At 41.5% G+C, this 25,768-nt stretch overlaps 2 protein-coding genes across 9 annotated transcripts in view; one reads left to right on the plus strand and one right to left on the minus strand.

The window, feature by feature from the left end:
- Window positions 1–20: 20 nt before the first annotated feature.
- Window positions 21–12,039, minus strand: pign (phosphatidylinositol glycan anchor biosynthesis, class N). The gene is made up of 29 exons (XM_030398038.1): window positions 11,413–12,039; window positions 10,785–11,036; window positions 10,565–10,686; window positions 10,314–10,412; window positions 9,985–10,091; window positions 9,712–9,836; window positions 9,436–9,566; window positions 9,204–9,323; window positions 8,965–9,005; window positions 8,802–8,861; window positions 8,606–8,698; window positions 8,246–8,301; window positions 7,831–7,909; window positions 6,970–7,152; window positions 6,705–6,844; window positions 6,336–6,435; window positions 6,148–6,240; window positions 5,435–5,526; window positions 4,548–4,653; window positions 4,337–4,445; window positions 3,971–4,073; window positions 3,445–3,547; window positions 2,926–3,012; window positions 2,654–2,709; window positions 2,273–2,348; window positions 1,491–1,564; window positions 1,208–1,250; window positions 1,030–1,082; window positions 21–829 (listed from the first exon to the last, which is right to left on the minus strand). The coding sequence occupies exons 2-29, from the start codon at window positions 11,009–11,011 to the stop codon at window positions 706–708; spliced, it is 2,802 nt and encodes a 933-aa protein (XP_030253898.1). The 5' UTR covers window positions 11,012–11,036; window positions 11,413–12,039; the 3' UTR covers window positions 21–705.
- Window positions 12,040–12,080: 41 nt separating this feature from the next.
- The window catches only part of relch (RAB11 binding and LisH domain, coiled-coil and HEAT repeat containing), a 34,866-nt gene continuing 21,178 nt past the window's right edge, over window positions 12,081–25,768 (plus strand). For 2 of the 8 annotated variants that reach the window (XM_030398031.1, XM_030398034.1), the window contains exons 1-11: window positions 12,083–12,657; window positions 18,529–18,618; window positions 21,326–21,397; window positions 21,540–21,595; window positions 21,760–21,873; window positions 22,190–22,384; window positions 23,029–23,123; window positions 23,714–23,846; window positions 24,040–24,197; window positions 24,959–25,034; window positions 25,118–25,213. In XM_030398031.1, coding sequence (XP_030253891.1) covers window positions 12,204–12,657; window positions 18,529–18,618; window positions 21,326–21,397; window positions 21,540–21,595; window positions 21,760–21,873; window positions 22,190–22,384; window positions 23,029–23,123; window positions 23,714–23,846; window positions 24,040–24,197; window positions 24,959–25,034; window positions 25,118–25,213 — 1,539 coding nt within the window. In that variant the 5' untranslated portion in view covers window positions 12,083–12,203. Of the gene's footprint in view, window positions 12,658–18,528; window positions 18,619–21,325; window positions 21,398–21,539; window positions 21,596–21,759; window positions 21,874–22,189; window positions 22,385–23,028; window positions 23,124–23,713; window positions 23,847–24,039; window positions 24,198–24,958; window positions 25,035–25,117; window positions 25,214–25,768 lie in introns of all 8 variants that reach the window. The other 6 variants (XM_030398030.1, XM_030398033.1, XR_003981633.1 and 3 more) reach the window with 5 other exon arrangements.

Here is a 25,768-nt window from a genome sequence, read left to right on the forward strand (position 1 = left end):
TTTTCCTCTGAGAACAGCTTGTTTATTCAGTTGTGGAAAAATAAATATTTCTGAGTTTGTATTATAACTTCTCATTAATAATAAATATTATAATTCTGAGTTTGAATTTCTTCACCTAAAATGACGTAGTGCCCCTTTAAAGGGTCATCAAGCTACCATTCTTTGGTGGATCATAAATCCGCACCCTTGGCAAAGGCATTATTCATAGTCAAATATTCAAGCAGCCCTAGTCAGTTCATCAATGATTAATGCAAACCAAATGCCATTGAAACAAAGACATGGTGTACAAAAGAATACAGTGCAAAAGTCTTGGGCCACTCTGTAAAATGTCCTATTAAAAGCATTTATCGACACAGTAAGAAAAGTCCTGATTACATTTAAATATGTATACATTTGACAACAACTGCACAGAAAAAGTACTCAGTATTTTCTAAGTGTGATTTTGATCTTTGTCTAAACTTGTAGTAATTCTCTATGGTAAACATTTTCAGTGTGTTAAATTCTTCAAGCAGTTCTGAGAAGAAAAAATAAAGCATCTGACTAATTAAGAAATATAATAAGTACAAATTATCCCACATGGTGTGAGAGTTTCGGACAGTGCTACACAGTAAATTGAACCCTAAAACAAAGCAAACGAACAAGAAAAAAATGTTAAATAAATATTAAACATTTGGTTTGGAAACCAGTATGTGTGCACATGTTCATTTAGGGGAAGTGCATCTTGGTCCTCCTCCACAGGACGAGTCTTTGGGAGGTGAAGATGTGCGTTACAACACTGAGCAGCATGAGGAAGATGGTCATCGACATCACAATCACATAATGGCTAATGCTGCAAGAGACAGAGAAGCAAGTTCAATGTGTTTATGTGCAAAAGTGTGCAATCGAAGTAAAGAAGAGGAGGCACAAGGAAAGAGGAGGGACAGTGTGTGTGTGTGTGTGTGTGTGTGTGTGTGTGTGTGTGTGTGTTTGTGTGTGGGAGTCTAGTTATTAATTAAGATGTAAAAAACGGGTGTTTGCCAGTTAACTTGCCTTGTGCCAATGTCCAACCAGCTGCCATAGTCCTGCACCAGAAAGAAAAAGTGCTGAGGGAAGAAGGAGTGGGTTAGAATTAATCATACACAGGTAGAGAAGGAACACTCAGTGCATATCCAACTTTCACTTGTGACACGCAACCAGAGCCTTTTCAAATTAACAGGAAATGCCTCACCAGTGCCATCAAGTCGGAGATGACAAGGACGATGAGGAACAGACTGGAAAAGAAGAATTAGGAAAGCCTTACAAGCAAGATCTTTTACAGCAAATCACCCACAACTACACACATATGCTTAATGTCTTGTGCGTCAGTAAACCAACATCCCTTTCACACCCTCTTCACTCACAGCCAACCACAGAAAAAACACTTCATGTTGGTATCCGAGCTGACTTGAACTCATTACATGGTAGATAGTTCGATGCATTCGCTCTTGTATCTTATTGTAGCGAGCAGTTACCTTCTTGATGAAAGCTGAGTTGCAACTTGGATGGTCTCGAATGTACACATCACTATTATGAATGGAATGATAACCTGGAAGAACGAAGGACGAGACAAAATATTTAAGATTTAGTGATTAAGTCCATAGAAATACAATTCATTGGCGATGGTGGTTGTAACAGAATGTGAAAAAGCCGGCACGTTGAGAGGTCATGTTTGCAACGTGTTTCCCAGACAGATGTCTTAATAGATTATGACTAGTTCCCTCTCTCTGAAAATACTTCTTAAAGGGTAGCTCCACCTATTTTACACATTAAAATGTGTTTGCAGGTCTTGAAGAATATTACTCCATCTGTGAAAAAAAGTATTAAAGCTGAATGTAATCTGATAGATATACTCCAGCGATGTCACCCACTGGTTAAATTGCATTGTGGGTAATGGAGGCACTAGGTTTTGAAAAGGAAGAAGAATGCGTGGAATGGAAAATGTGATCTTTGGTTCTGTTGCATCCATTTATTTTATTTTATTTTTTTTAGTAAATAACTTCGAAGTTCAATAGGAGACCAGGAAACTGCTTTTCATAACCTGTCGCCTACATTGCTGCTTTCTCACAAAAGGTTTTATACTACTGTTTTTTCCCACATGTGCAGTTCTACTCCCCAAGACCTGTAAACACACTTTAATATGTAAAATTGGTGAACTTAACCTTTAGACTGAAAGAAAGCGACTAAATGGGGGTAATAAACCGTGTACAGCCACACAGCATATACCTTAAAAAAACTAACTGTTTAAATATGGTACCTTCCACATCATCAGGCCTCCCATGATGAAGGGGTTGAAGACGGTGAGGAAACAATAAACGGACGCTGGGTCGAAACTGGACAAAAGTCAAAAGAGACAACTGGATTAAACACTATATTTATCATCACCTCTGGTCTTAACTGTCTGCCAAGGCTAAATTCCACAGAACTCTTACTTCTGTCCTGTATTCAAATGATTTCTTGCTAATGATTAGAACACCAGACAGACACACTGCTCAGGCTGAACCATGTATACCCACGATCGAACCCCACCCCCTACCACCTTTACCTAAAGATAGCTTATACCACAGCACAACACAACACAACACAACTTCCTGCCATTTAGACACAATCACACAGAGACACACAAAGATGTACGTACCTGTTAATGGAAGCTATGTTCCCCGTCCCAAAGAAGGCTGTGATTATAAAAAATACCTGAAGAAAGTGTGCAGTCAAGGAAAGACCCGGGACAATGTGAAGCATATCAGTTCATAATTTGTAAATAACAATTTGGTCTGCAAAATTTGGCCTGAATGACGCCTGCAGACTCCACTGAGACCGAAGCACTGCCTCCAACTAACCGTTGGCAGTGAGGGTTTGTTTGTTGTAGTTTAGCTCGTGTCACTGTTGCAAACACTCTCACAGGGATACAAAAAAATACGATCTTCTGATATCATCCAGCTTCAGCTGTCGGATCTTGGTGATGTCAATGTTTGCAGAGAAATCAATAGTGGAGAGCTGGAAAGAAACACACACACAGAGGCAAGCCAATAAGACATTTACTCACATGATAACAATCAGTCAGTACTGAGGTTTTATGTACATTTTATTGAGCTTTATGTAAACCTACTTCACAAATTACAGATTGTTATCATGAGCAGGGGTTTCCTTGTTTGTTTGGTTAGAAAACTAGAAATTTAACAAAAGAACATTTCAGATCAGATACGTAGAAGCTCCAGAAGTCATTTTTATCATTTCTTTAAAAAGCGAAAAATAAACTCCACTTAGATATTCCAGTGCTTGTATGATATACAGTAGATGTGATCTAAATTTGACACAGGCCTACAGTGATATGCATAGACAAGCACTTGTCAGACTTTTGAAAATTTGCATCTCATTTCCTATGTAGCATCTAAATCTAAGTTTGGAAACACGCTTAATGGTTTCTACCTCTTGTCTGCCAGAGACACCCTGAGCGAGCATGGCTTCCTGTTCAATGTTGATCCACACAAACATCAACCAAGACAACACTGGGGGGAACAAGGCCTCTGACCTGGTTGGGGAAGGAAACAAATGCATTAGAAATCCCAGTGTGCCAACGAAACTCTACACGAAGACTTAATTTGAAGTGTTAGTTCAGCTGCATGATGTGTCTGTAGAGCTGCTAGATGAATTTATTATTTGTCAACTATTAAGTAAATCACCAACTCTTTTGATAATCGATTAATCAGTTTTTGGTATTTCTTAAGAAATAGGAATATATTTTGGTTCTTTGCTCCTCTATGAAAGTAAACTGAATACCTTTGGGTTGTGGACAAAACAAGGCCTTTGAGAATGTCATCTTGGGCTGATAAACATTTTTCACCATTTTCTGACCAAACAACTAATTGATTAGCTTGAGAAAATACCTGACTGATTAATCGCCAATGAAAACAACTGTTAGTTGCAGCCCTTTGTGAGCAATATCCTGTCTTACCCAGTGCTGAGCAGCAGGTATGTGGCTGTGAGAGAGAGGAAGATGCTGAGGAGTCGGTGGAAAAGACGTGTGGAGCTCAACAATGGAACCAGCATAGAAGATGCTGAGAAAAAAGAAAAGACAGGAGAGGTGTGGGTAGAAAGTTATGTAGTATATGATGTGAAACTACATCCTAACCCTAAGTTAATGAGATGGGACATAGACACGCCTACGATAATTAAATTTATATCTCAAGTGATCAATATTTAAAAATGTCACATAGACGTTTGTAATCACGAGTATGATTATAATCTCCAGGGGAAATTCTAAGAAATGACAATGGAAAAAAACCCAGTAGTCTCGCGATCTCTCGTCATACCGACCTACCTAGCGTGGTCCAGCTGATGATCTGATTGAGAAGGGGCAGGCCCTGTTTCTGCTGTAGGCTGGAGTGTGTGAGGGATGGCACGTACGCACATACGGCCACATGGAGCATCTGTTGGGTTTGACAGGTCAGAATTTATTTTTAGAAGACACACCAGCACAATCCCACACACACACACACACACACACACGACAGGACGTGCACTGTAGTTACCTGGGCGACAAACTGCTGTTTGTCGCTAAGGTGCAGCGGCGCTCTCCGTCCTGATGACCACAGGTAACAGGCTGAAGTGAAGAGAGTGAGCAGACCGGCGCAGGTGCTGAGTAAACAAAAATCACATGTTACTTTGTTGTTATAGGCATGTTCATGGCATACAGCTGCATATTTATCAGGATTTTGGGAGAATACGGTAAATTGTGAGGCTTTCTGGCTGGTTAGTTAAAAGGGGAAATACACAGATTTTACATATCCTGTTTACATGTCATGTTGAAGTTAAACCAACCAAAGAGCTGATGGAAAATATGGCCTGAAAACACCTAATTTGTCAGATCAGAAGCCCATTGAGTGTGTGATTGCTAAAAAAAATTGTCAATATCAATAAAGACAGTGAAATTACATAAAATGCACTTAAATATCAGGAAAACTCGTTTTTCAAGCAAATATCACAGGAAATTGTCTTGTGTATCCAAATCGCTCATTTTACACAAACTTCCTGCAATCATTGCGTTCACTATTTGTAATAATTGTACAATTCACCAGTTACTCTGCATTGTTGCTGTTATAAATTGCAAAATGATGCAACCCATTTCGGTCTTATTTCATTTTGCGTATGTATTTTATGTGATCATGCATAAATTTGCCACATTTCGATATATAAAAACACATAAATCATTTGAATATCGTGATATGGTTTACAACTACATTGTCAATCCATTAATGATTTCTAGAGAAGCTAATTTACCCTTCAGAGATGAAGTTAAACATTTCCTCAATTTAGAGTAACAAATTATTTCCTTGTAGCTGACCGAATTGTTTTTCTATGGTGGGACGCATGTGGTTAACTTTTCCGATAAGCATATGCAAAAAGAGGAAGCACTTACACCAGATGTATGTTAGGCTCTCTGCCCACAACCGGCATCAGGGGGAAAGCAGCCAGACACAGACAGCCCAGAAACCAGCTCACTGATCGGAACTTCACGGGTGACAGACACAATGAGTTTATATTAATGAGATACTGTAAATGAAACAGACAATTTATTCACTTCTTACACAACTAATCATGTGTTTCATTTTTGTTTGTGCGTCAGTTATACATCAAATAGTTTTCTGTATAATATTGCTGTTATCCAAGAAATAAAAGACACAATAGGACAAGACAGTCGGGACAGAGGAGCAAATAATATGTGACCTGTCAGAACTAGGAAGAATAAAATATTTAATTGATAACCATTGATTTTATTTATTGGAATACGGTCTAAAAAATGTTTTAAAAGGAAGTGAAACAAAAAGAAATATTTTCGACCTATCTAACTATTTGTTTAATCCTGCTGCATTATCTATTGATCAGTCAGTGGGACTCATTTGATTCTTGATTATTAACTGAATTGTCTTTTTAATAGGTAGAAATCCATCAGTCAAGATCTCTGTGAGCAGGAAGGTTTTCTTCTGTGTTTACTCTACCTGGAATGCCCAAACTTCCTGGAGAAACTACCTTTCCAATAATCCTTTCAGTTGTCGACATTTAAAATATTGAAAATATTCAAATACTTTTTCCTGGTGTGACTGCAGTAGCCACGCTCTGTGACGGAGTTACCTTGGATTTGCCATAAAGTCCTGACAGGAAGGGCCAGAGAGAGAGGACGGCCAGGCCCACAGTGAGCATGGCGCGATGGAAGAAACTCACCACCTGGGGGCAGCAAAGGTAAGCTGTGAGCCCAATAATGCACACTGTGAACAATCTGTAAAATGTACTATATGTGGAGGTACAGTGAAGACACCTACCAGGAGCTCGATCCCCAGCGCCACCAGCAGAAAATAGCCAAAGCATTTCCACAGTGGCAGGGAGGGAGCTGAGCGAATCAAATCTGTCAGAGTTGCAGACCTAAAATGGATCATTAAAGAGCTTATTTGTCCTCCGATAGCAGAGAAAACACAAAGACCACCCTTTTATCCGTTCACAGAAGAGAAGGATGAATGGATCAAACGCCACTTCAAAGGATCTAATTAACACCTCACTGCAGCTGGTCCACGAGTGCATGAGCAAGTATGTGTGAGGGAAATTACATCCAATTAAAAGCTTCTACATTCAAATGTATCTGATTCTCATATCCCTCCCGTCCCTTTTTTTTCTCGAATGTGTGTGTTACTCACTCTTTGAGGACAGAGTACCATACAGGGACAGGCAGCAGGCAGTAAATATAGTAGGTAACCGGGCTTCTTTGGATAAGCAGGAACACAGTGATCGCCGCTGTCACACACATGCACAGCCTCGCCAAGGTATGACTGGGAATCTGCAAGCACAAAGGGGAGAAATACCAAGAATGTAACGTAACGAGACAATCGAGTTTCATTAACTTGTTGAGGTGGAGGGAATCTTTGAAGGTAGAGAAAGAGGGATTACAGTGCACACCCTGACCTGTTTGAGGAGGCTGGGGTGTCTGTTGAGGCTGGCGTGAGTCTTGAGTATGACGACGACTACGTATGAGGTCCAGCCTACAAATCCCAGCACCACACTGCAACCCAGGAAGAACCTGTCATAGGTGTGGTAGTAGACCAGGCCCTCCAGAGCATGGGATATCAGAGAACGGCACAGAGAGATCTGGCAGGAGACAGACCGGGGGGGTAATCAGCGAGGAATTTAAAGTAACAAACAAGGAAACTTGGAAGGAAAGTGGCCATTGAAAAAAACAACAACAATGCAGATAAAAGTTTGGTGATGTCGACAGCATTCACCACATTTTAGCTGGTTCCACTGAGCTGTTTATTATTCACCCAAAGTATCCAGAACATTTTTTCAAGGAACTAGAAGTTCATTCAGCCCACAAATTAGCCCACTGACCTATCAAAAAATAACCAAATTTTTCCATTAGTCTTCAAACTAATCAACACTGAATTGGTCATTGAAACGTCTGTCATTTGTTTTCCTCTGTAAATCAATGTTGATGAGTCAAAGCACAATGAACAAAAAACAAACTGGTTTTATGGCTGCAGATTTAGAAAAAAAAAATGAAGCCCCGACCCCAAAGTTCCTACACTTTTGGAAAGTCCTACCAGCTGCCACTTTTTAATTTAGACTGTTGTTTATGGTGGAAACGCAGAGTTCCTCCAAATGTTACATGTACAACATAGCAGTGGTCTCAGGCATAATAGTGAACTTTCTATTGCAACATCTAATACACAAGATTTATGTTATATAACCACATTATGTGTGCTTGACTTTAATGAAAATGAGTTAATACACCTATAAGCTGCAGACCATCTTTTCCCAAATACTCACTGCATCCCCGTACTTCTCCAGCTGAATCAGTATTCTGGCCTTGTGGATGAATTCTGCTTGTTTTGACTCAGTCAGTAGTCTGTGAAAACAGTGAGACAGCGCAATGAAGACAGAGTGCATGACATTGCATTTAAATGTGGTCTTAACCAAACACAGTGCGCCTCATTTGCCTTCATACCGACACAACCACAATGTTATTAACAATGTATTGGCCCGATACAGTTTTGCACTGGCCAGCAATAGAATGCCACAGCAACTTCCACCTGAAACTATCTCCAAGCCACAGACATGACATACATTATGTTATAATAATGTTATAACATTTTTAACTGAACTCCGAACTGAATAAAGAAAAAGACATCTTTAGATTCACATCACATTTATTACAAGTCATGAACTCACTAGTTGTACTTACTGATATGGGGTGAGGAGAAAAGACAAGGTTGTCTCTTTTTTCTGGGTCATTTTCACCTATAAAAAAATCAATCACTATAGATTTATATAACTTAATTATTATATCACAAGACATGTGCAGGGATACATTAATCTTTAAATAATGAATAAGTCGATGACAACATGGTGTTTAAAGTTATCATGTTCAAGTTATTGTAATACATCAAATTCATATAACTGGAGATATCTCCAAACATCCTGTAATATTGGTAATATTGTTACTAATTCATAACTATTAATAAACGTATTAACCAATTTCATATTTACCAAGTTCAACTATTAGGGTAATGATGAGTAATAGCAGAGCTGAATGCCTCTGTACCTTGAATTGCTCTAGTACTTGAATAGCATTAGCGTACATGCTCTCTGCCTTGAACTGCTCACTGTTATTAAGGTAGAGAAGAGGTAACACGCCCTGAAGAGACACAAAAGCACAATAACACATACAACTTTGAGAATGCAGCAAACACTTACACATGGATAGAGTTACATAAGATAAAATATGTCTCTGGGCTTACAACAGAGTTGACAGGAATGGGCACACCAATGAGAGAAGCCATGAGGGGAGCGATGTCCGCCTAAGGTAAACAATATAAAAAAAGCGTTAAATACCTTGTGTTTTGTTTAATTTGCAGTGTACATTTTATGTGCAATAGTATTTAAAAGTGTCACGGGCCTTACCTGATTGACATCAACTCTACGAATGTGCTCCAGTTTCCAATCTGAGAGAGAATATGAGCCAATAAACATAGTGTGTAAACGTTGATAAAATAGAATATTCATAATTTTTTTGATAATTAAATATAAATTTCCACTCTGCCTACAAGTAATTTAATGTCTTTCGTAGGAGAACCTGGGTCTTAAACTGAAGCTAAAAGACATGCTTGGAGATTATAGGGCAAGCAGCACAAGTTCAGCACCTTGCAGGTACACATCGTTGTATGGTTGGGCTTCAGTCACTCTGTGGGCACTTTGAACTCCGGCTCCCCACACCACTAATGGAGTGAGTGTCTCTGAGGGGTGGCCTGCACCGTGTGAACCTGGAGACACACACATGATGTCAAAGACTCCAGTGAATTCGTAAACAAAGAATATATGTTTAAGTCTTTTCAGTTGTAGACAGTAAAAAGACCAATACGCCAACAGTCTTACCCCAGTTTGTCATGCCATGATCAGAGGTGAACACGTAGGCTGTTCTGCCATCATAGCCAAAGAATTCCTCTACTACTGACACCAGCTCAGCTACACCAGTGTCTACTAGAGCAATGTTTTCCAGGTACTCCCTAAAAGATGACAAAAACATGATTAAGATGGCACTACTTTGAAAGAATAAAACAATCATTTAACTTGTGTTATGTTATGTGAAGTGCAATTCAATTTTATATGATTGTAAAAATAACAAGAGAATCGTAATAACGTGTCTCTCACTGTGACATTGGTCTGTGAGCATGTCCATTCGTGTCGATGCCCAGCAGATGCAGGAAGAAGACGTTCTTATCCTCGAGCAGACTCTCCTTCAGGCTGGAGTTAAACTTCGCTGACTGAAAGAGTGACTAGTGGAGAGAGAACAACAGACGTATCAATGAGCAAAGCTGCACCAATAATACCAGTGGAGTCTCTTAGAATTACTTCTAAAACATTGTTATGTGTTTATCAAAAGATATGCAGCAACATTTATCATTACTAATTCCGCTACCATACTTTGACTTGATTGAACACCCAGCTGTCCAGCCTGGAGGCGTCTGTGGAGGCAAAGTCCTCCTCCTGTGCTGGGTATGTGTGTGTATACACATGGTCACCACTGGCACCTGGATGAACCACAGCGCAGAATGGGATTACATTACCTCATTTTACTTTGATAGCAATGAGGAATAAAAGAAAAGTCATGATTCAAAGTAATTAGTTATTAAACTTCTGTTATTTAATTTCCTTTTTTTTTTTTTTACACAGTCACTCTGTGACCTTTTGCCTCATTGATTAAGTTAGTAGCTCTGTTCATGTTGTTTGTATGAGTGTGTATGCGTGTGTACCTTTGGCAAACATGGGCAGAATATCAGGACTGCCCCAGCACCAGGTGTGTCTGCTCTCATTAAACACAGAGTCAAACTCTACAGGATTCTCCTTCCAGCCTGATCTCAGACACACACACACACACACACACACACACACACACACACACACACACACACACACACACACACACACAGAAAAAGGTCAGTGCACTCGCAGTCACAAACAGACACAAATATCAGTCAACCAACATGCACAGATGCACACCTACCTTTGGCAACAGCACTGACGTCCTCATAGAAGCCGGCGATGAGAGCAACGTGACCGGGACGAGACTCAGTGGGCACGCGCGTGTGTGACACGCCCCAGGTACCCCTCTGCTCTATCACACTCCTGATATCGGGAAACATACACAGAAATCCCAGTTGATCAGGAAGAAAGGAAAAAGCATGAGAAAAAGTCACAGTGTAAACATTTATCAGTTTCCCAACCTCAAGTACGGGGCCCTGGATGAGCCGTTGGGCAGCAGTGTGAAGAGACTGTCTGCTCTGAGGCCGTCGCCCACCACTAACACTAGCCTGGAGGCAGGGGGTCCCAGTGGTGTGACCTGGGGTGTCATGCCATGGACCAGTGGAGAGGTGAAGTAGATGTCGAAAATGGAGACGAAGAAGACCACGTGGACTGTCAGCCCAATCAGGAAGAAGGTGATCATCCTCATTTTGAATGTCAATACCAAGGTGGGTCTGCAGAGCAACCAGGGAGGGTGGCGATGGAGGAAAGGAAGATACGAGAAGAGACAGAAATTAAGACAGAATAAAGATCACTACAGGAAATATGGACAAACTTAAAGTTACGCAGTCTAACATCCTAACTTTTCGGGGTTAATGGGTTAGTTCAAATAGCAGCAGGCGCCATAAAGGTTAAGTGAAATAGAACAGTTAAGCCAAAGTGTGCTTAAGAGCAGAGGTAATCCTATGCTCCCATATGCCTTTAACCTTTGTGCAGAAATACTGGCTTCAATAGTTAGATTTGTACATTTCAGTGGTTCAGTTGCTAATGGATCAGCAGTCAGTGAAGCTTCTTGACAAGATAAATCTATGGGCCATGAAAAAGTCTTACCTGCGTGTAACGTCAGCGGAATCTGCCCATTAAAACGGGGGACGCTTTCTCTGTCTGAATGAATGAGAGAGTAGAACTATCTAACTTTGCTACCATTCATTTCACCCATGCACCTGATTTAGCCTCCGCTTTCTATTCGTAGATGACTGTTATATATCTAGAGAACCCGGCAGTCGACGGCTTTGTTGCACAAGACAAGATCAACGTAATCTTTAAGTGCGTCGCTTTACAAAACCAACTGTCCCTCTGTGTGTAAGGAGATTAGTACATGAAATACAGGTACCACAAGCATCCACTTCCTTGTTGTGACTGACGTTTTACGTCGACGCTTGTACTTTGCAGTTGAATTGTGGGTACTGTAGTTAAAATATCAATATCAACGAGCTTTTCTTTAAAAAAGCACCTCTCTCAAAACGCCTTTTAATGTAAATATGCTCCTTTCGGTTTTCTATCAAATGCAGTGCATTTGCACAGTGCAGTTTCATTAGAAATGATCATTTTCAGCTTGAGTTTCTTGTGATAACACATTACCTAGCATACGCTATCAGCTGTCAAATGTGCCCTGCCCAGTTTTCCTTTCTGTCTCGCCAGTACCCAATCATATTCTGTGATCCCATGAAAGAGGCGGGTTTTGGGGGAAAACGTCTCATCCATTTGACGAATCACAGCTTCGCATTCGTTCCCCCTTCTCAAAGCCACCTACCAAACCCTTAGCTAGGAATCTATTCAGGAAGAAGCGGGTCTGATTAGCTTAGCTAGCTTAGGTTGCTAAAAATCTTTATAGTGCAAAAATGGCGTCGGTCAACCCGTTTAATCTCAGTGATTCTGAGGAAGAGGCTGAGCGGCGCCCTAATGAAACAGTTGACACAGAGAGAACCCCGAGTGACGGGGCGCCAGGGCCACCGCCGGGCAATCCGTTCTCTCCGCCAGCGGACGCCGAGCCTCCGACGCTCCTGCTGTCTAGCAACCGGACGAGCCCCAGCGGTGAGGGCATCTCGGTCTCGGTCGCGGCCACCTCCGCTATGGCAGGCAGCGCCGAGACACGGGTATCTGTGGATGTTATTGCTGCACAGCTAATACGGGACCAATACATCCTCACGGCCCTGGAGTTTCACACCGAACTGTTGGAAGCAGGAAGAGAGCTCCCGAGGCTGAGGGATTATTTCTCCAACCCTGGCAACTTCGAGCGACAGAGCGGCACTCCGCCTGCCAAGGACCAGGTACTCGGACCTGGAGGACCACTGAGTGAGTATGCTCCCGGTGTTAGTCACGTAGCTAGCTGTCAGCTAGCTTTGTCTTTAATGGTGCATTATACTAAGTTAGCCATGTAGCTAGCTAACGTTAGCTTAAAACATTTTATTTAGAAGCTAATCGATCGTGAGATATCCGCTTGCTGCACCTGCTCTCCCGTTCAAGGGCCCGCAGCCAACAAGCGGGTTTTGTGGATCAGCTGTGTTTGGTGGCATGCAGACTAAAGCATCAGAGTCTGAATAGGTTAAGCTTTACCACGCTATCCGGTTGGATGAGATTGGATGCGTCGTGTTATTATGACAGACCTGTTGTCTAATGATCTTTTCTAGTGTAACTGAGCGCCGTAGGAAAATACACGTTCCTATTTCCTGTTGGCCAAAGGGAGGTCAGAGGTCAGGATCAGCAGTCAAGGCGAACAAAAGAAGAGATGGCGCCTATAACCTCCTTTTGCAATGCTGTATTTAACTATGGTCTATAAAGCAATCTATAATTGGTTGATGGAGGGATAGTTGGTTGCAATCTTGCGAAAGGAGATTGAGCAAGGCATCACAGACATGAGCTGGGTTTAAACCTGCATCAATTTGCTCATGAGGACCGTGCCTTATTTGTGGTTTTGTTGCTCTGCACCTGTTGTCACCCTCAGGCCGGGGGAGATAAGGTATTACTCTCGTTTTACGGGTCAGAGTGCATATCTGTGTCACCCTCATCCACATACACATAGGACTTCTTGTTTGGAGCAACCTGCAGCATTGCATGGTGGCTGAAAAGTCTGGAGCCATAAACGAACAAGCAATGCAAATGGTAACCATGGTGACAGACCAAGCCACAAATAAATAAAGCTTGTCATAGAGCAGCTGGAGTAGTATTACCATTAATTCTACCTCAACTATTGCAAAGCATGGGAAGGTTTACATGGAAATGGAATATGTGGCCCTATTGAACTGAGACGAAAGGAGCAAATCTAGTCACACTTATTATAGACCCACAAGGCATTGTAAAGCCCTCTCCTGTCTAAAAGCAGCGAACTGGATACGATGAAAGAGAGCTAGAAAGGGAAAATAAACCATGACGATATTTTTACTTACCACTGAGGATTGAGCTCTTCAGAGCCTCGTGTGTGACTTTAAAGTGACAGCTTGTAATATAAAATGCCCTTGTCTGCACATTTTTTAGATTGGATCCTCTTATTGACTCTGAGGTTTTAATGGACATGACTCAGCTTGGTATTCTCCACTACAGTGATTGGGTTGTCAAAGTATATTTTATCTTAGATCCAGGAGAGAAAGGATAGCGACGATGACAGTGACACACCCACCCTATCTTTTAAACAGTCATGGACATGCAAGCAGGAAGCCCTTGAGGCTGTAAATTTGAATTGAGTAAAACCTACATTCCTTGTTCAGTCCCCTGCCACCAAAAAAATAGTAATTTGGTATTTTATCATGTTTTACCAGTCTCTGCGAATGCAAACGCTCTATGCGTCTTGTCGATAATCCAAGTGCCATATCACACTTGCTACTCTTGCTGAAGTTTCAAATTAAGAGAATTAATATTACTCAGTATCTGCTAGATTTGGCTCTGGCACATGCTGTCAGAAACAAGGCAGAGTGGATTGGAAATATTGTGTTTCCTGTCACAGATCTTAGCAGCTGTACAGTCGGTTAATTTTAGTCATTCATTTGCGGCTTTGCTCCTAATCACTTCCAGGTTTCAAATCAGCGTTATGGTTTACAAATGGTCCATGTGTTCAATATGTCATGACAGTGGCATTGCAATTGTAATTTAAACAGATTTGATTGTTTTTGGGTCAAAAGATTTCCTTTCCCTATTTTAGATACTGTAGAAATGGACACTAATATATAACTATGACTGAAACTGGCCTGAGGCTAGCTATAGCAGATAGTAGATGACAGCTAGTCAGATTCGCTGGAACCCTCGCGTGTCAGAATGAAACGCCCTTGACAATTAAATACTTAGGTAGACTGACTCTACATACATAGACCATTGCAGCAACAACAACCTGTTAGCTATGTGTTGCAAAGGTCTGGTGGTTGCATTATCATACAAACCCCCAAAAGGTTTGGAGCTTGGTAACAGGATGAATGTTTTGTGATGATGTCTTTGAAAGGACCTGACAGCTCCCCTGTTGTGACACTGACAGGAAGGTCATGCAGAACCAGTAATCTCAGACTTGCCAGCTAATGATGAGAGTAAAGGTAACTGAAAATATGAAAGCCCTCACTCCTGATAAGTAAAATCTACCATATGCAGATGGGCAAACTATGAAGCAGCTGACGGGAGGTGACGAGCGGGAAATCGATGGACTCAGCCCGGGGCAATGTCTCTTTTTTCTTTCCAGCATAATCTGATAGCCACGACCTCATGTGATCACCGGCATGATCTTTTTCCTCATGTTTGCAGGACAAAAGATAGAGTTAAGTGTTTGTTTAGGAGGGTGATCGGATGTCTGCTGTCTTCTGTTGTTGACGAAGCAGCTGGCCGTTTAAGATGGCAATTTCCAACATAATTGTTCAAACAGTAGCAACACATTCAATTGGCTACCTTACAGTTAACGGTGTGATAATGAAGGACTGTAAACTGTTAACACGCTAACACCCATTTGCTGTAGTGCCAGAGACAATGCTTTAATAGAATACATTTAATGTGATCATTATAAGTACGGAACTAGCGACAACAAGCTGTTAATTGCTGAGCTTTTGCATGAATAATGGCTGCGCCACAAGCAGCATCATATTTGCAGCTGTTGCTGTATGCCACATGACACAGCAAGGCATCTCTCACCAGCTTGCTAATTTGTAGCAAGGAAGCATGAATGAGCCCCTCTCCGCCCATCATTGGCTTGTCAGATATAGTTATTTGCTTATATGATTCGAGGAGCTTTTAAGGTAGCATTCAAGTCATTTAATTTGCCAAGCACAAGGTTGACAGTAAGCTGCCACATGTCTGTGTGGTTTGCACACATAATACAGGATAAGTGCATATCATCCCAGGACAACAACCTGAAAGTTGGTGTGTGGTTGTAGGCATCTGCTACCTCGAAGCAGCTTCACATGAGAAACTCCAGGTTAGTTTGTTTGTCACCACTATTTATGTGCTCGCTTGCTGCAAATCTGCGCAAAGGCAATCCAGGTTAACCACACACCACTTCCTTTACTACATAACATAAAGCTAGGTTTTTAACACCAGTAGACTTTATTCGATTGAAATTCAGACGTAGTCATTGTCAGGCTGTCGAATCAGTACTAATGTACCCGGTGTACCGCTCCCTTACCAGCACTGCCAAGTAGCTGGCCCAAAAGCTGACAATTTTCCCCTACTTTATAGTGTCAGTCCATCCTTTCCTCTGTCTGGGGCAGGGGGTTGGTATTGTGCGAGAAGGAGTTAAATAATATTGTCGGAGTGTTGGCGAAGCTTCATGTAGTTCTGGACCGGCTCCGACTGGGTGCCCGGTCATAACTCCCTGCCTGTCATTGACCTCTGTGTTGTGTGTGTCTTCATGAATACAGGTGGTTCTACAGTATGTGTGTGTACACATGCATGTGTATGTTTCTTAGCAGTGGACCAAACCAGGATATAGGTTATTATTGTCTGGTACCCTTTCACATTTTTAAATTTGAAACTGAATAAGCATAATGAATATTTTCCATTGATTCTGTTATTGATGTTTAGTCACACCAATTTATCACCCATCTATTACATTCATGCGTAACATTCATATTTGCAGATATAGACTTCAACCTAGTTCAGTTACACAAAGGATACGTGTGATTATGAATGATACCCATGTTCCACATTATACAAAGTCTCATTCATTTTTACCTTTGAATGTATTTTCATAATTGTGATACTGTGAGACACGTGCATTGGTGCATACTATATGATTCATGCCCCATTGTTTCATCCCAATTATGTTCTCTAAATAGCTGACAGTCTTGCCAAAACATTCCGCCCGTTAAAATGATAGCTTGTCCGCGACCTCCTCCTGACAATCAATCCATTCTTTCCTTTGTTCTCAGGCTAAACTCTTGCTTATCTGCATTGTTTTTCGACTTGCAAAAGCAGAAAAAAAAACTATCCGTCATCATGGTAGTCTACATTCTCCCTTTTCCCTAAAAAGCTCCTGTTGGCCTCCCAATTGTTTTTTGTAAAATTAGTATTTCCATTTAAAAACTACCCGGGGGACATTAAGGCTTGATTGATTCAGCAAATAAAGGCCTGTTTGGCTTATTTGAAGTGTGTCTTGTAAATGTAAGACGGTGGCACTCATGCTTTCAAGAGCATAGAGAGACACTGTACATACCCAGCAGCAGGAGTGCAGCGAAGAGGTGTCAGATCGATCACAGTCCAGACAAAACACGCCACAGGCACACAGGCTGAAAGGTCAGCCAGGAAGAACTACTTGCTTTTTTAGCAAAATTAGACACACACACACACACACACACACACACACACACACACACACACACACACACACACACAAAAGACATCTGTGCATGCACACTCGCATGCATGCACACAAATGCACAATAATCCACTGATTCGCCAAGTAGATTGCAACCACTCACAGCAAACATCCTCACACATGATCAGGAAGTAAGCACAGTTGGAAGCATTCTCCGCAGGAAAGGGGGTTAATGTGATGTCAGCATGACAGAACAATGACACACACACACACACACACACACACACACACACACAAGAAGAATAAATGAATGAATTTTGAAGAAATCAAGTGAAACAACCGTAAGCATGTATGCTTTCTTCCCAAATGTAATACTTTACGGCCTATTGTATTATCTAAAGCATTACACACACACACACACACACACACACAAGAAGAATAAATGAATGAATTTTGAAGAAATCAAGTGAAACAACCGTAAGCATGTATGCTTTCTTCCCAAATGTAATACTTTACGGCCTATTGTATTATCTAAAGCATTACACACACTCACACACATACACTGAAGACACACTGATACTCTAATTGTTTTTTTAAGCATAACCTAAAAGCCAAAGGTCTCGACCTCCAATGTGTGTCTTTACTTAAAGCTTGAATACCGAATTAAATACCCACATGCTGCACCAACAATGATTTTATTCTCAGGTTAATTACTCACACTCACTGCTCTTTAGCTCTGCAAAGCAGAGCATGCCATGGTCTTTAAGCTAGCCTACATGGCACATTTGGCTTGACCTTCCACTATCTGGATATCAGAGAATAAATAGGCCAATCTTGCGCTTGTGTTGCAGTGGAGGAAAACTAACACCATTGGCTAAGCTACGAGGCCAGCCTAGCTCAGTGAAATAGGAGTACAGGTATGCTTATGTATCAGGTGTATCTGTCATTTGGTTGAACAATACTTTTGGCGTTGCCGTACTCGGATGTAAGCCTGTTTGTTTGGAGGTGCTTGTCTGGAAAATGGGTGTTTCCATGAAGCAAAGTTAACATTTTATGATTGATTTGTTTTCCTCCATGTGCAGTGACTCATATGTTTCTTGGCTGAAGTGTAACCTTCCCACACTGGCTTTTAAAGGTCTCTGCTTTTAGCTGAATTTAATAAAGTTTCCGTGTTTTTTTATGGAAGTGTGGCCTAGTGTTGAGTCAGCATCCTTTAGCTCAAGCCCGTTGTCAGCATGCGTCCAGCCTTTAGTAAAGTACCTGATCCCTACCGCAGCGGGCCTACTGTTGCACAGCTGACCTTGTCCTTATGAAGCAACATTTTCCGAGGATCAGTCACACTTTAGAGCTCTGTGAGCAGCTTGAAAGTAGACTTATCCAGCTCTGCAGATATGTGATTGTGTACTTGTCTCACTGTTGTCTTCATCTGTGTCTCTGTTCAGATCGAGCAGGAAGCATCAGCACCTTGGACTCTCTGGACTTTGCCCGTTACTCAGATGACGGCAACCGAGAGTCGGACGAGCGGGTGGCAGGTAAGATGAACCACACTGTCTGGGCGGAAAACAAGAGAATTCAGCTTACCTTGGGGAGATAAAAGATCCAGAGATATAATCGGAGGCTGGCGTTGAACAAAAGGGAATAAAACCTCACTGCTGCATCACAGACTGTGTCATAGCGATCTCTGTGAAATCCATTTCACTACAAAATTAAAATATGTTTTAATTCTGATGTTGTCACAGTGGTACCACTGTCCAAAAGCTGCTTTCGTAGTGATGACAAAATAATGAGCAAAAAAGTGTCACACAGTTTTCACACTGTCCTACGGACCGTTTCGTTGCCATAGAGTTTTTAAACCATTCAAGTAGAAATTAAGTCAATTAACAGAATATGCATTTCAACCGCTGCCCTGCCTCCTCCCAATCAACTGTCACATTGTCGAGTCAGTCTGTGGTTATTTTTGGTAATGGGACCCGTCTCAGCATTGTTTGAAATCACACCCCCCCCTTCCCCCTGCGGCTCTGTCGTGACACACCATCAGATGGTTTGAGCCAAGCACATTAACAGTCGAGTGTGACGTCGGCGACGCCTCATCACAGAACACTGGTTTTAAGAGCGGCTGCTCCGTTACAAGTACCTTGTTGGTTCTCAGATGTTGTGCGAGGAATGTTTTTGACTTAAGGGAAAGAAACAGATGAATAAGACTTTACTGCAGAGGGGACAGTGCTGTCATGAAGGAAGCATTTATATTATTATGTTACCATAATCTGTCTCCTGTTTTCATCTTTCTATTTTGAAGTCGCCAACATGAAAACGTTACCTTTCAGCCCTGCACACTATGCTTATTACAGTGGTTAACATTATTCATTACCAGCCTTCTGTAGTCATCCAAGCATTTGGTCGGTAAGTGTTGAAAAACAACAATAACAACAGCTGAAAAATCCCAATCCATAAGTGTCAGATGGACATATTGTATGCTTTTTCATTTGTTTCCCTCTGTACTTTAAATGACTGCTAAGCATGAGAATAAAGATATTTTCCTTTATTATAAAGGCAATGTTAACATGTCATAAATTTGAAATGTCTAAAGGGTCTAACTCCAATATTTTTAAACCAGGACCTGTTTACATATTTTGGTGTGTATTTAATTCATCCTTACCAAAAGTTCTAGGATTGGTCCAGTAGATCGCCCCCAGCTTGCTCATCGTTTGGGGCTTTTGTCAGACGTACTGTACAGTAATGCATAGTAAGGGCACCTTTTTAAAACCATGCAGCAGAGATGTTGATTCAGTGCTCCAAACTACACAAATTCTGCATCTTTTTTATTTAAATGACTATTATTCACATACAGTCCACTCTGCCAGATTGGCACCTTCCCCCTCCTCTCTCCCCTCTTCTTCACCCAACCCCACTCTCATCCCCCCCCGCCCGTCCTGATGCCTGCCCCCAGCTGTCTGACTCTGGGTTTTCTGGCTTTCTCCTGACGTTGATCAAACCCCAGTGAACTATACTGGACAAGTCACTCCATCCAGACTAGCTTTTTTTTTTTTTTTTTTTTTTTTAATTCTCCCCGTTATTCAGTTTTCCATTTTGTTGCGCTTGCATCCTGTGCACTCTCAATCTGCTGGAAAGATCGGAGATGACGGAGCGAGAGTGAGTGGATTTGGTCCAAAAAAATCCTTTTGCAGAAATATTAATATTCTTAAGTAGTGGAAGCTGGACTTTGACAACAGCATTACAGGAAATTATAGAATGTTGCTTTCAGTTAATATTGAAGCAACTTTTACCTGCCTTTTGCATCTCCTGTGCTGGTAGAGCAAGTCCTTAATAAAAAGAATGAACCACAGTCCTCGATGTTAGACGGCAGCTTATGGGACAACAGGAACAGATCAGATGACAGATTTTCAGTGCACAGCCATGCAACCTAGTTTCCCTGCTCCATCGCTTCTTACTTTTTTGCGTGTGTTTTTTTCCTTTTTTTTTTATCTAACGTGTTTAAGAATCTTGTGTGTTCTTTTTCTTTATTCAGTGTTAGTTTAGCCTTTGAAATATTAATGTACCAATCAACATTTGTATCCCAAATGTCTGCTGCTTCTGGTTGTATAAGAAATCAGAAACGGCTTGCTTACTTATTCTGAATTGTGTTGTTTTTTTTCATGAAAACAAAGAAAACATTTCTAAAACTGTAACCTACCTTGCTCTGAATGACATTGTTGTACAAAGTGTAATGGGCTAAACTATTGAGAGGTAAAAACCTGAGCAGTGGCTGTCCTTTTGAGTGGCTTGAAACCAGATGATTTAATTGCTTGTTAGTAAGTCATTTGCCTGGAAAAAATCCTTTGTCAGACAGCTCCTAGATTATCAGGGCTACATCTCAGTAGCTTGTAACCTGTAGATTTGCTCACCTCAGCTACAAATGAAGTAATTTTTTTTTTTTTAAATCAGTGCTATTAATGAGAGGAAAATGAGGGCAGGAAATCCTACCATTGAGTACCACGTGTCTCAATGCATTACACACACTTGTCATCCAGCCGGCTTTACCATGATCCTCTGCTGCATGTGTTCTTAGACCCATGATTTGCATGCCCCCTTTTTCGTTGTTTTGTTTTATGACTCTTACGATCTTTCGTGTGGTCGTTTTGTTTTTCATGCCCATCTTTGTTTTGTTTGTTTGTTCCCTGTCTTCGGTTGTATGCACTTCCTGTGTGTGCGTGTGTGTGTGTGTTGTCACTTCCTGTCCAGTGCTGGAGTTTGAGCTACGGAAAGCAAAGGAGACCATTCAGGCTCTGCGCGCCAACTTGACTCAGGCAGCAGGTGTGGCGTACTTTTAACTTCTTCTCCACCTGAACCCTCTTTTGTTACAGCTTTTCTGTCTTTTTTTCCCTAAGAGAATTCCTCTAGATGATTAAAGCTCAGCGCCATTTTAAACTCATCTAATATCTTCTCAATTTCTCAGAGAGCGAAGTGCCCTCTCAGGAGAGAAAAAACTTCAAGTCAAGTCCTGAAATTCAGGTGGGGAATCTTTTAAGTGCTTGAAATGAAAAGATATGTGAATTTCTTACCTCTTCTCAAATGAGTCGAGAGATTTTAATGTGTTCCTTTAAACCCCCTGTGATGTTATCACTGCTCGGCCCTGAGTGAATAATTTCACAGCTTCTCTTTGCTCTCTACCTCAGGAGCCTATACGCCCACTGGAGAAAAGAGCCTTAAACTTCCTTGTGAATGAATATTTATTGAAAAATGAATACAAACTCTCATCCATCACCTTCTCTGATGAAAATGATGATCAGGTAAAGATTTTTCTGTGCTGGCACATGTTTTAAAGATAGAATGTCTTAAAGAAATGAACCTTTTTTATCATTTATTTCTGCCTGCTTTTTAATGCAAAGGGTTTTTTTGTATCACTAAGGCAGAATAGGATCTATCAGACTTGTATGCATGTGGTCATCAGTCTAAGAGCACTGGTAGGGTCATGTGACCATAGATAAATTCAACAACTCAGATCAGCTGTCCTGTTCTGAGCTTGCACTGTGTTCTGCTTAATCTATGCAAACAACCGCCCCCATTTCTGCAGCAAACTGGCATTGTCGTTTTAATTGTTTCCAGGACTTTGAGTTGTGGGATGATGTCGGCCTCAACATCCCAAAGCCCCCTGACCTGTTACAGCTCTACAGGAACTGTGGCACCCCCCTCCCTTCTCCTCGGGACACAGTCGATGTGTCAGTGGAGGTGAATTTTGGCGATCTTCCCGGAAACTGCATCGCCCAAGTTCCCCTGAAGAAGCCTGACCTCTCACAACAGGTTTGTATGTGGGTGTGTATGTACATCTGTGGGTGTAATTCATCAATGCACAGGTCTTCATCAGCTGTACCTTGAATCTAGGTTGGATTTCTTGCTTTATCTCAGTGAGGGAGCATTAAATGAAGTACTGTAGGTCTGCAGAGATGTCCTGGCCTACAAATCTCATTCTCCAGTTGTAGGAAAACAAGCTTTTTTGGTGAACAATCCTCATTTTATAGTTTTTTTTGTTGGGATGTACAAATTATCATTCTCACTAATCATGAATCGCATCAAATTGTATTATATGTCAACATGCTATGTGATCAGAAAATTGGAGATTCCATTATGAGAGAAGTGCAGTCCTATAGTAGATTGAGACTAGCTAAATAGAAAGTGCGTTCACATGCTTTTAAGTGAAGGTCAGTTGCCTTTGACTCATTATCCCAGTAGTAGTGGAGGTGGTCTACAATGATGATAGTCATAAGATACAAAAAAAGTTAACTTTCGCCTCTACTTTCACCTCATTTCATTAAAAAGGATGTGTAAATGAATTAAAAGTGGACACCCTTTCAGTGAGGTCCAAGATATCAACCAAGACTTTTGGAGCACCTACCCTTGAGCTGAGGCAATAAAGTGTCTGTAAATCCTTTTTTCTCCATCCGTAGCAGCAGACAGAAGTCGTCCAAGAATTGGAGTACCAGATAAGCCTCCTCAACAATGAGAAGCAGAGCCTAGCTGAGCAGATCAAGAAACTGCAGAGGTGAGTGCATGCCTGTGCTCATTTATCAGCTGGATGTAGGAATAACCTATATTATAATAATGCATTGTCTGAATGAGTAAGAGTGAGTAAGTCAGTTTGTAAGACTGGCTGAGAAACTGCCTGCAGTGTGATGCCAAATATTATTTATCATATGACCACTGTTGCTATGCGATGATGCTGAAACCATTCCCTCTATTCATAGCGGTTACAAGCCTTTACAATAAGAACATTCACCAGGAGACCTGAGAAGCATCCATCAAAGTCTAAAAATGTCTCCAGCGCTTCAGTCCACATAATAACTATAACTGTGACCAGAGCAGGTCACGAGGTAGAACCAGTATGGAAAGCCAGCTGTTGCATAAAATTACAGAGGAACTTCTGCTTTGATGCATTAGTGAAACTTCTTTTCCTTCCATGTGGAATCTTTAATTGCTACCATCAAGATGCAGACAAATTTACTTTACCACAATCCCAAATTGTTGAGCCATTTTACTGAAGTGTTCCAACAGTACTTTTAGATGGAAGAAGGCTACGTCACTTTGGTGTTTTGTGAACGCGTCATCTCCGGTCCCATTTTCCCTTCCTCACAGTGAGATTCAGACACTGAAGAGGACTGTCTCCTCCCCACCTCCAACCACTCTCGACCTGGGCTCCCAGAATACATCCAACCCCTTCTCCTCCTGCTCCAACACCAACACTTCCTCCACTGACCCTCTCTCTGTGGTATGTGGCCAGTCTCAATATTCAACACGCAGATTAATGCTAATTTGTACGTTGTTTTTAGCTCTAGTGTCCTGCAATGAAAAAAAGGGATCTTTTAGGATCATTTAAATTCTTCTAGTGTATTTGCAGGTTTCTTGATGTAGTTTTACAGAAACCATTAAGCCTTTTAGACTTAATCTAGTCTTCCTCTCAGCCTCCTACAGATAACGGCAAGTATCTGGACATCCGAGGGGGTTCAGAGCCTGAAACAGACCTGGACCCCCCCGCTACTCAGAACACATCACATCCCCGCCCACAGTCCCACAACAAGCTTAAGAGTCGACCTCCTGTCCAGTTTGATCAACCAAACAGGTGAGTGGAAATGGAGACGTGCAGAAAACCTAAATAAATGTAAAATTCAACAATCAAACTATCCTAAAATACTCTGTATATGCATAGAAAAGTATAAATGGACACTAGAAAGAGATGATAATTATTTGTTTATAACGCTGTATTTATCTGTGAGTTACTTGAATCGGCCCATCTCAGTGTAGTTACTAAAAGTAGCCACTAGATGGAGGTAGTTACCAGTCTATGGGCAACACAACACACCATATTAGGTGAATTGCTGCCCTCTTGTGTCAAAATGTAAGTTAGTTAATTTCCTCAGAACATTGAGGTGAAGTGAAGCTTTGACTTTTGATCATGTATAAACACTTCTTACCACCATCCCACCCATGGTGTTAAGTGCACCTACAATTAATTGATCTGATCAATGGAATGCTGTGTTTCCAATATACCCTCATATAAATATCGATACATTTGCAGTTCATGTGCAGTTCTAGAAATCAAGTAGCCCATACAGTAAGGCATTGTCTGCTTTTGAGCAGGTGCCAGTGCTGCTGTAATATCCTTCAGTCAAACACCAATCATCCTTAGATTTTTTTTTTTCTTCGTTTACTGAAAAACACAGCAGTGACATGGGAGAGCGGCAGCACTAAGCTCTCTGGCAGGCTGGCCCAGTCCAGGCCTCAATCATTCAGTGGTCGGGCAATCTCCAGTTGTGGCGCACAGATTAAGCGGTCCAGACTGAAGTGACTGTTTTTGGTCTCTTGTTCTTTGTCGTGTCACAGGAAGTTATCTCCGGCCTTCCTGCAAGCCCTGCTGTCCTTCTGCAGAATGTGCTCCGATAGCCGCCTGGGAGCAGAGGTCAGCGCACATGCTCTATCATGAAGACACAATAAAAGCTTTACCTTCATAACGTAAATGATAGTAATATCTCTGATTTTCAGGTGTCACGCATAGCAGACAGCGAGGAGAGTGTGATGCTGATGCTGGGCCGCTGTCTCCCTCACATCGTCCCTAATGTCCTCCTGGCTAAACGAGAGGTAACCCCCTCCTCTGCTGCTCCTGTTCATCAGCCTCTCCTCACTGTATCCCTCTCATGATTGTCGTCATCATCACAGGCTTCTTCTCTTAGTGTCCAAATAGATACACACACAGCAGCAAGGCGAAGCAGGGTGAACATTTGGGAAAATGATAATCTACAACCAAACTCTGTCCTTATTGACCGGCAGTGAACAGATTCTAAACAACCTGGTTAAATCTGCTATGTGCAGCCTGATGTACTAAAGATGCACATAGCACCTTTATCATTGTTGTCCTTGGTCTTCCAGCACGATGCATGAATAAAGAGCTCATTTAGAGTTGTGCAGTGTTAACATACAGTGCGCTTCTTATACCAAGCTGACATGTGTCTATCTATTGATTAAGATTCCACCTTCTTTTTCTGATGGCATTTGTTGTCACCAGTGTTCATCGTCTTTTGTCTCCCCCCCCCCCACGCAGTCACGTTTGCTGTCCTTTTTTGCCTTCACTGGTTTTATTTTTTATTCTTCTCTTTTCGTCTCACTCATTCTCTCACTCTCATGCATGCCTCTCTT

This window comes from Sparus aurata, chromosome 19 (assembly GCF_900880675.1).
Source record: "Sparus aurata chromosome 19, fSpaAur1.1, whole genome shotgun sequence".
Lineage (NCBI taxonomy): Eukaryota > Metazoa > Chordata > Actinopteri > Spariformes > Sparidae > Sparus > Sparus aurata.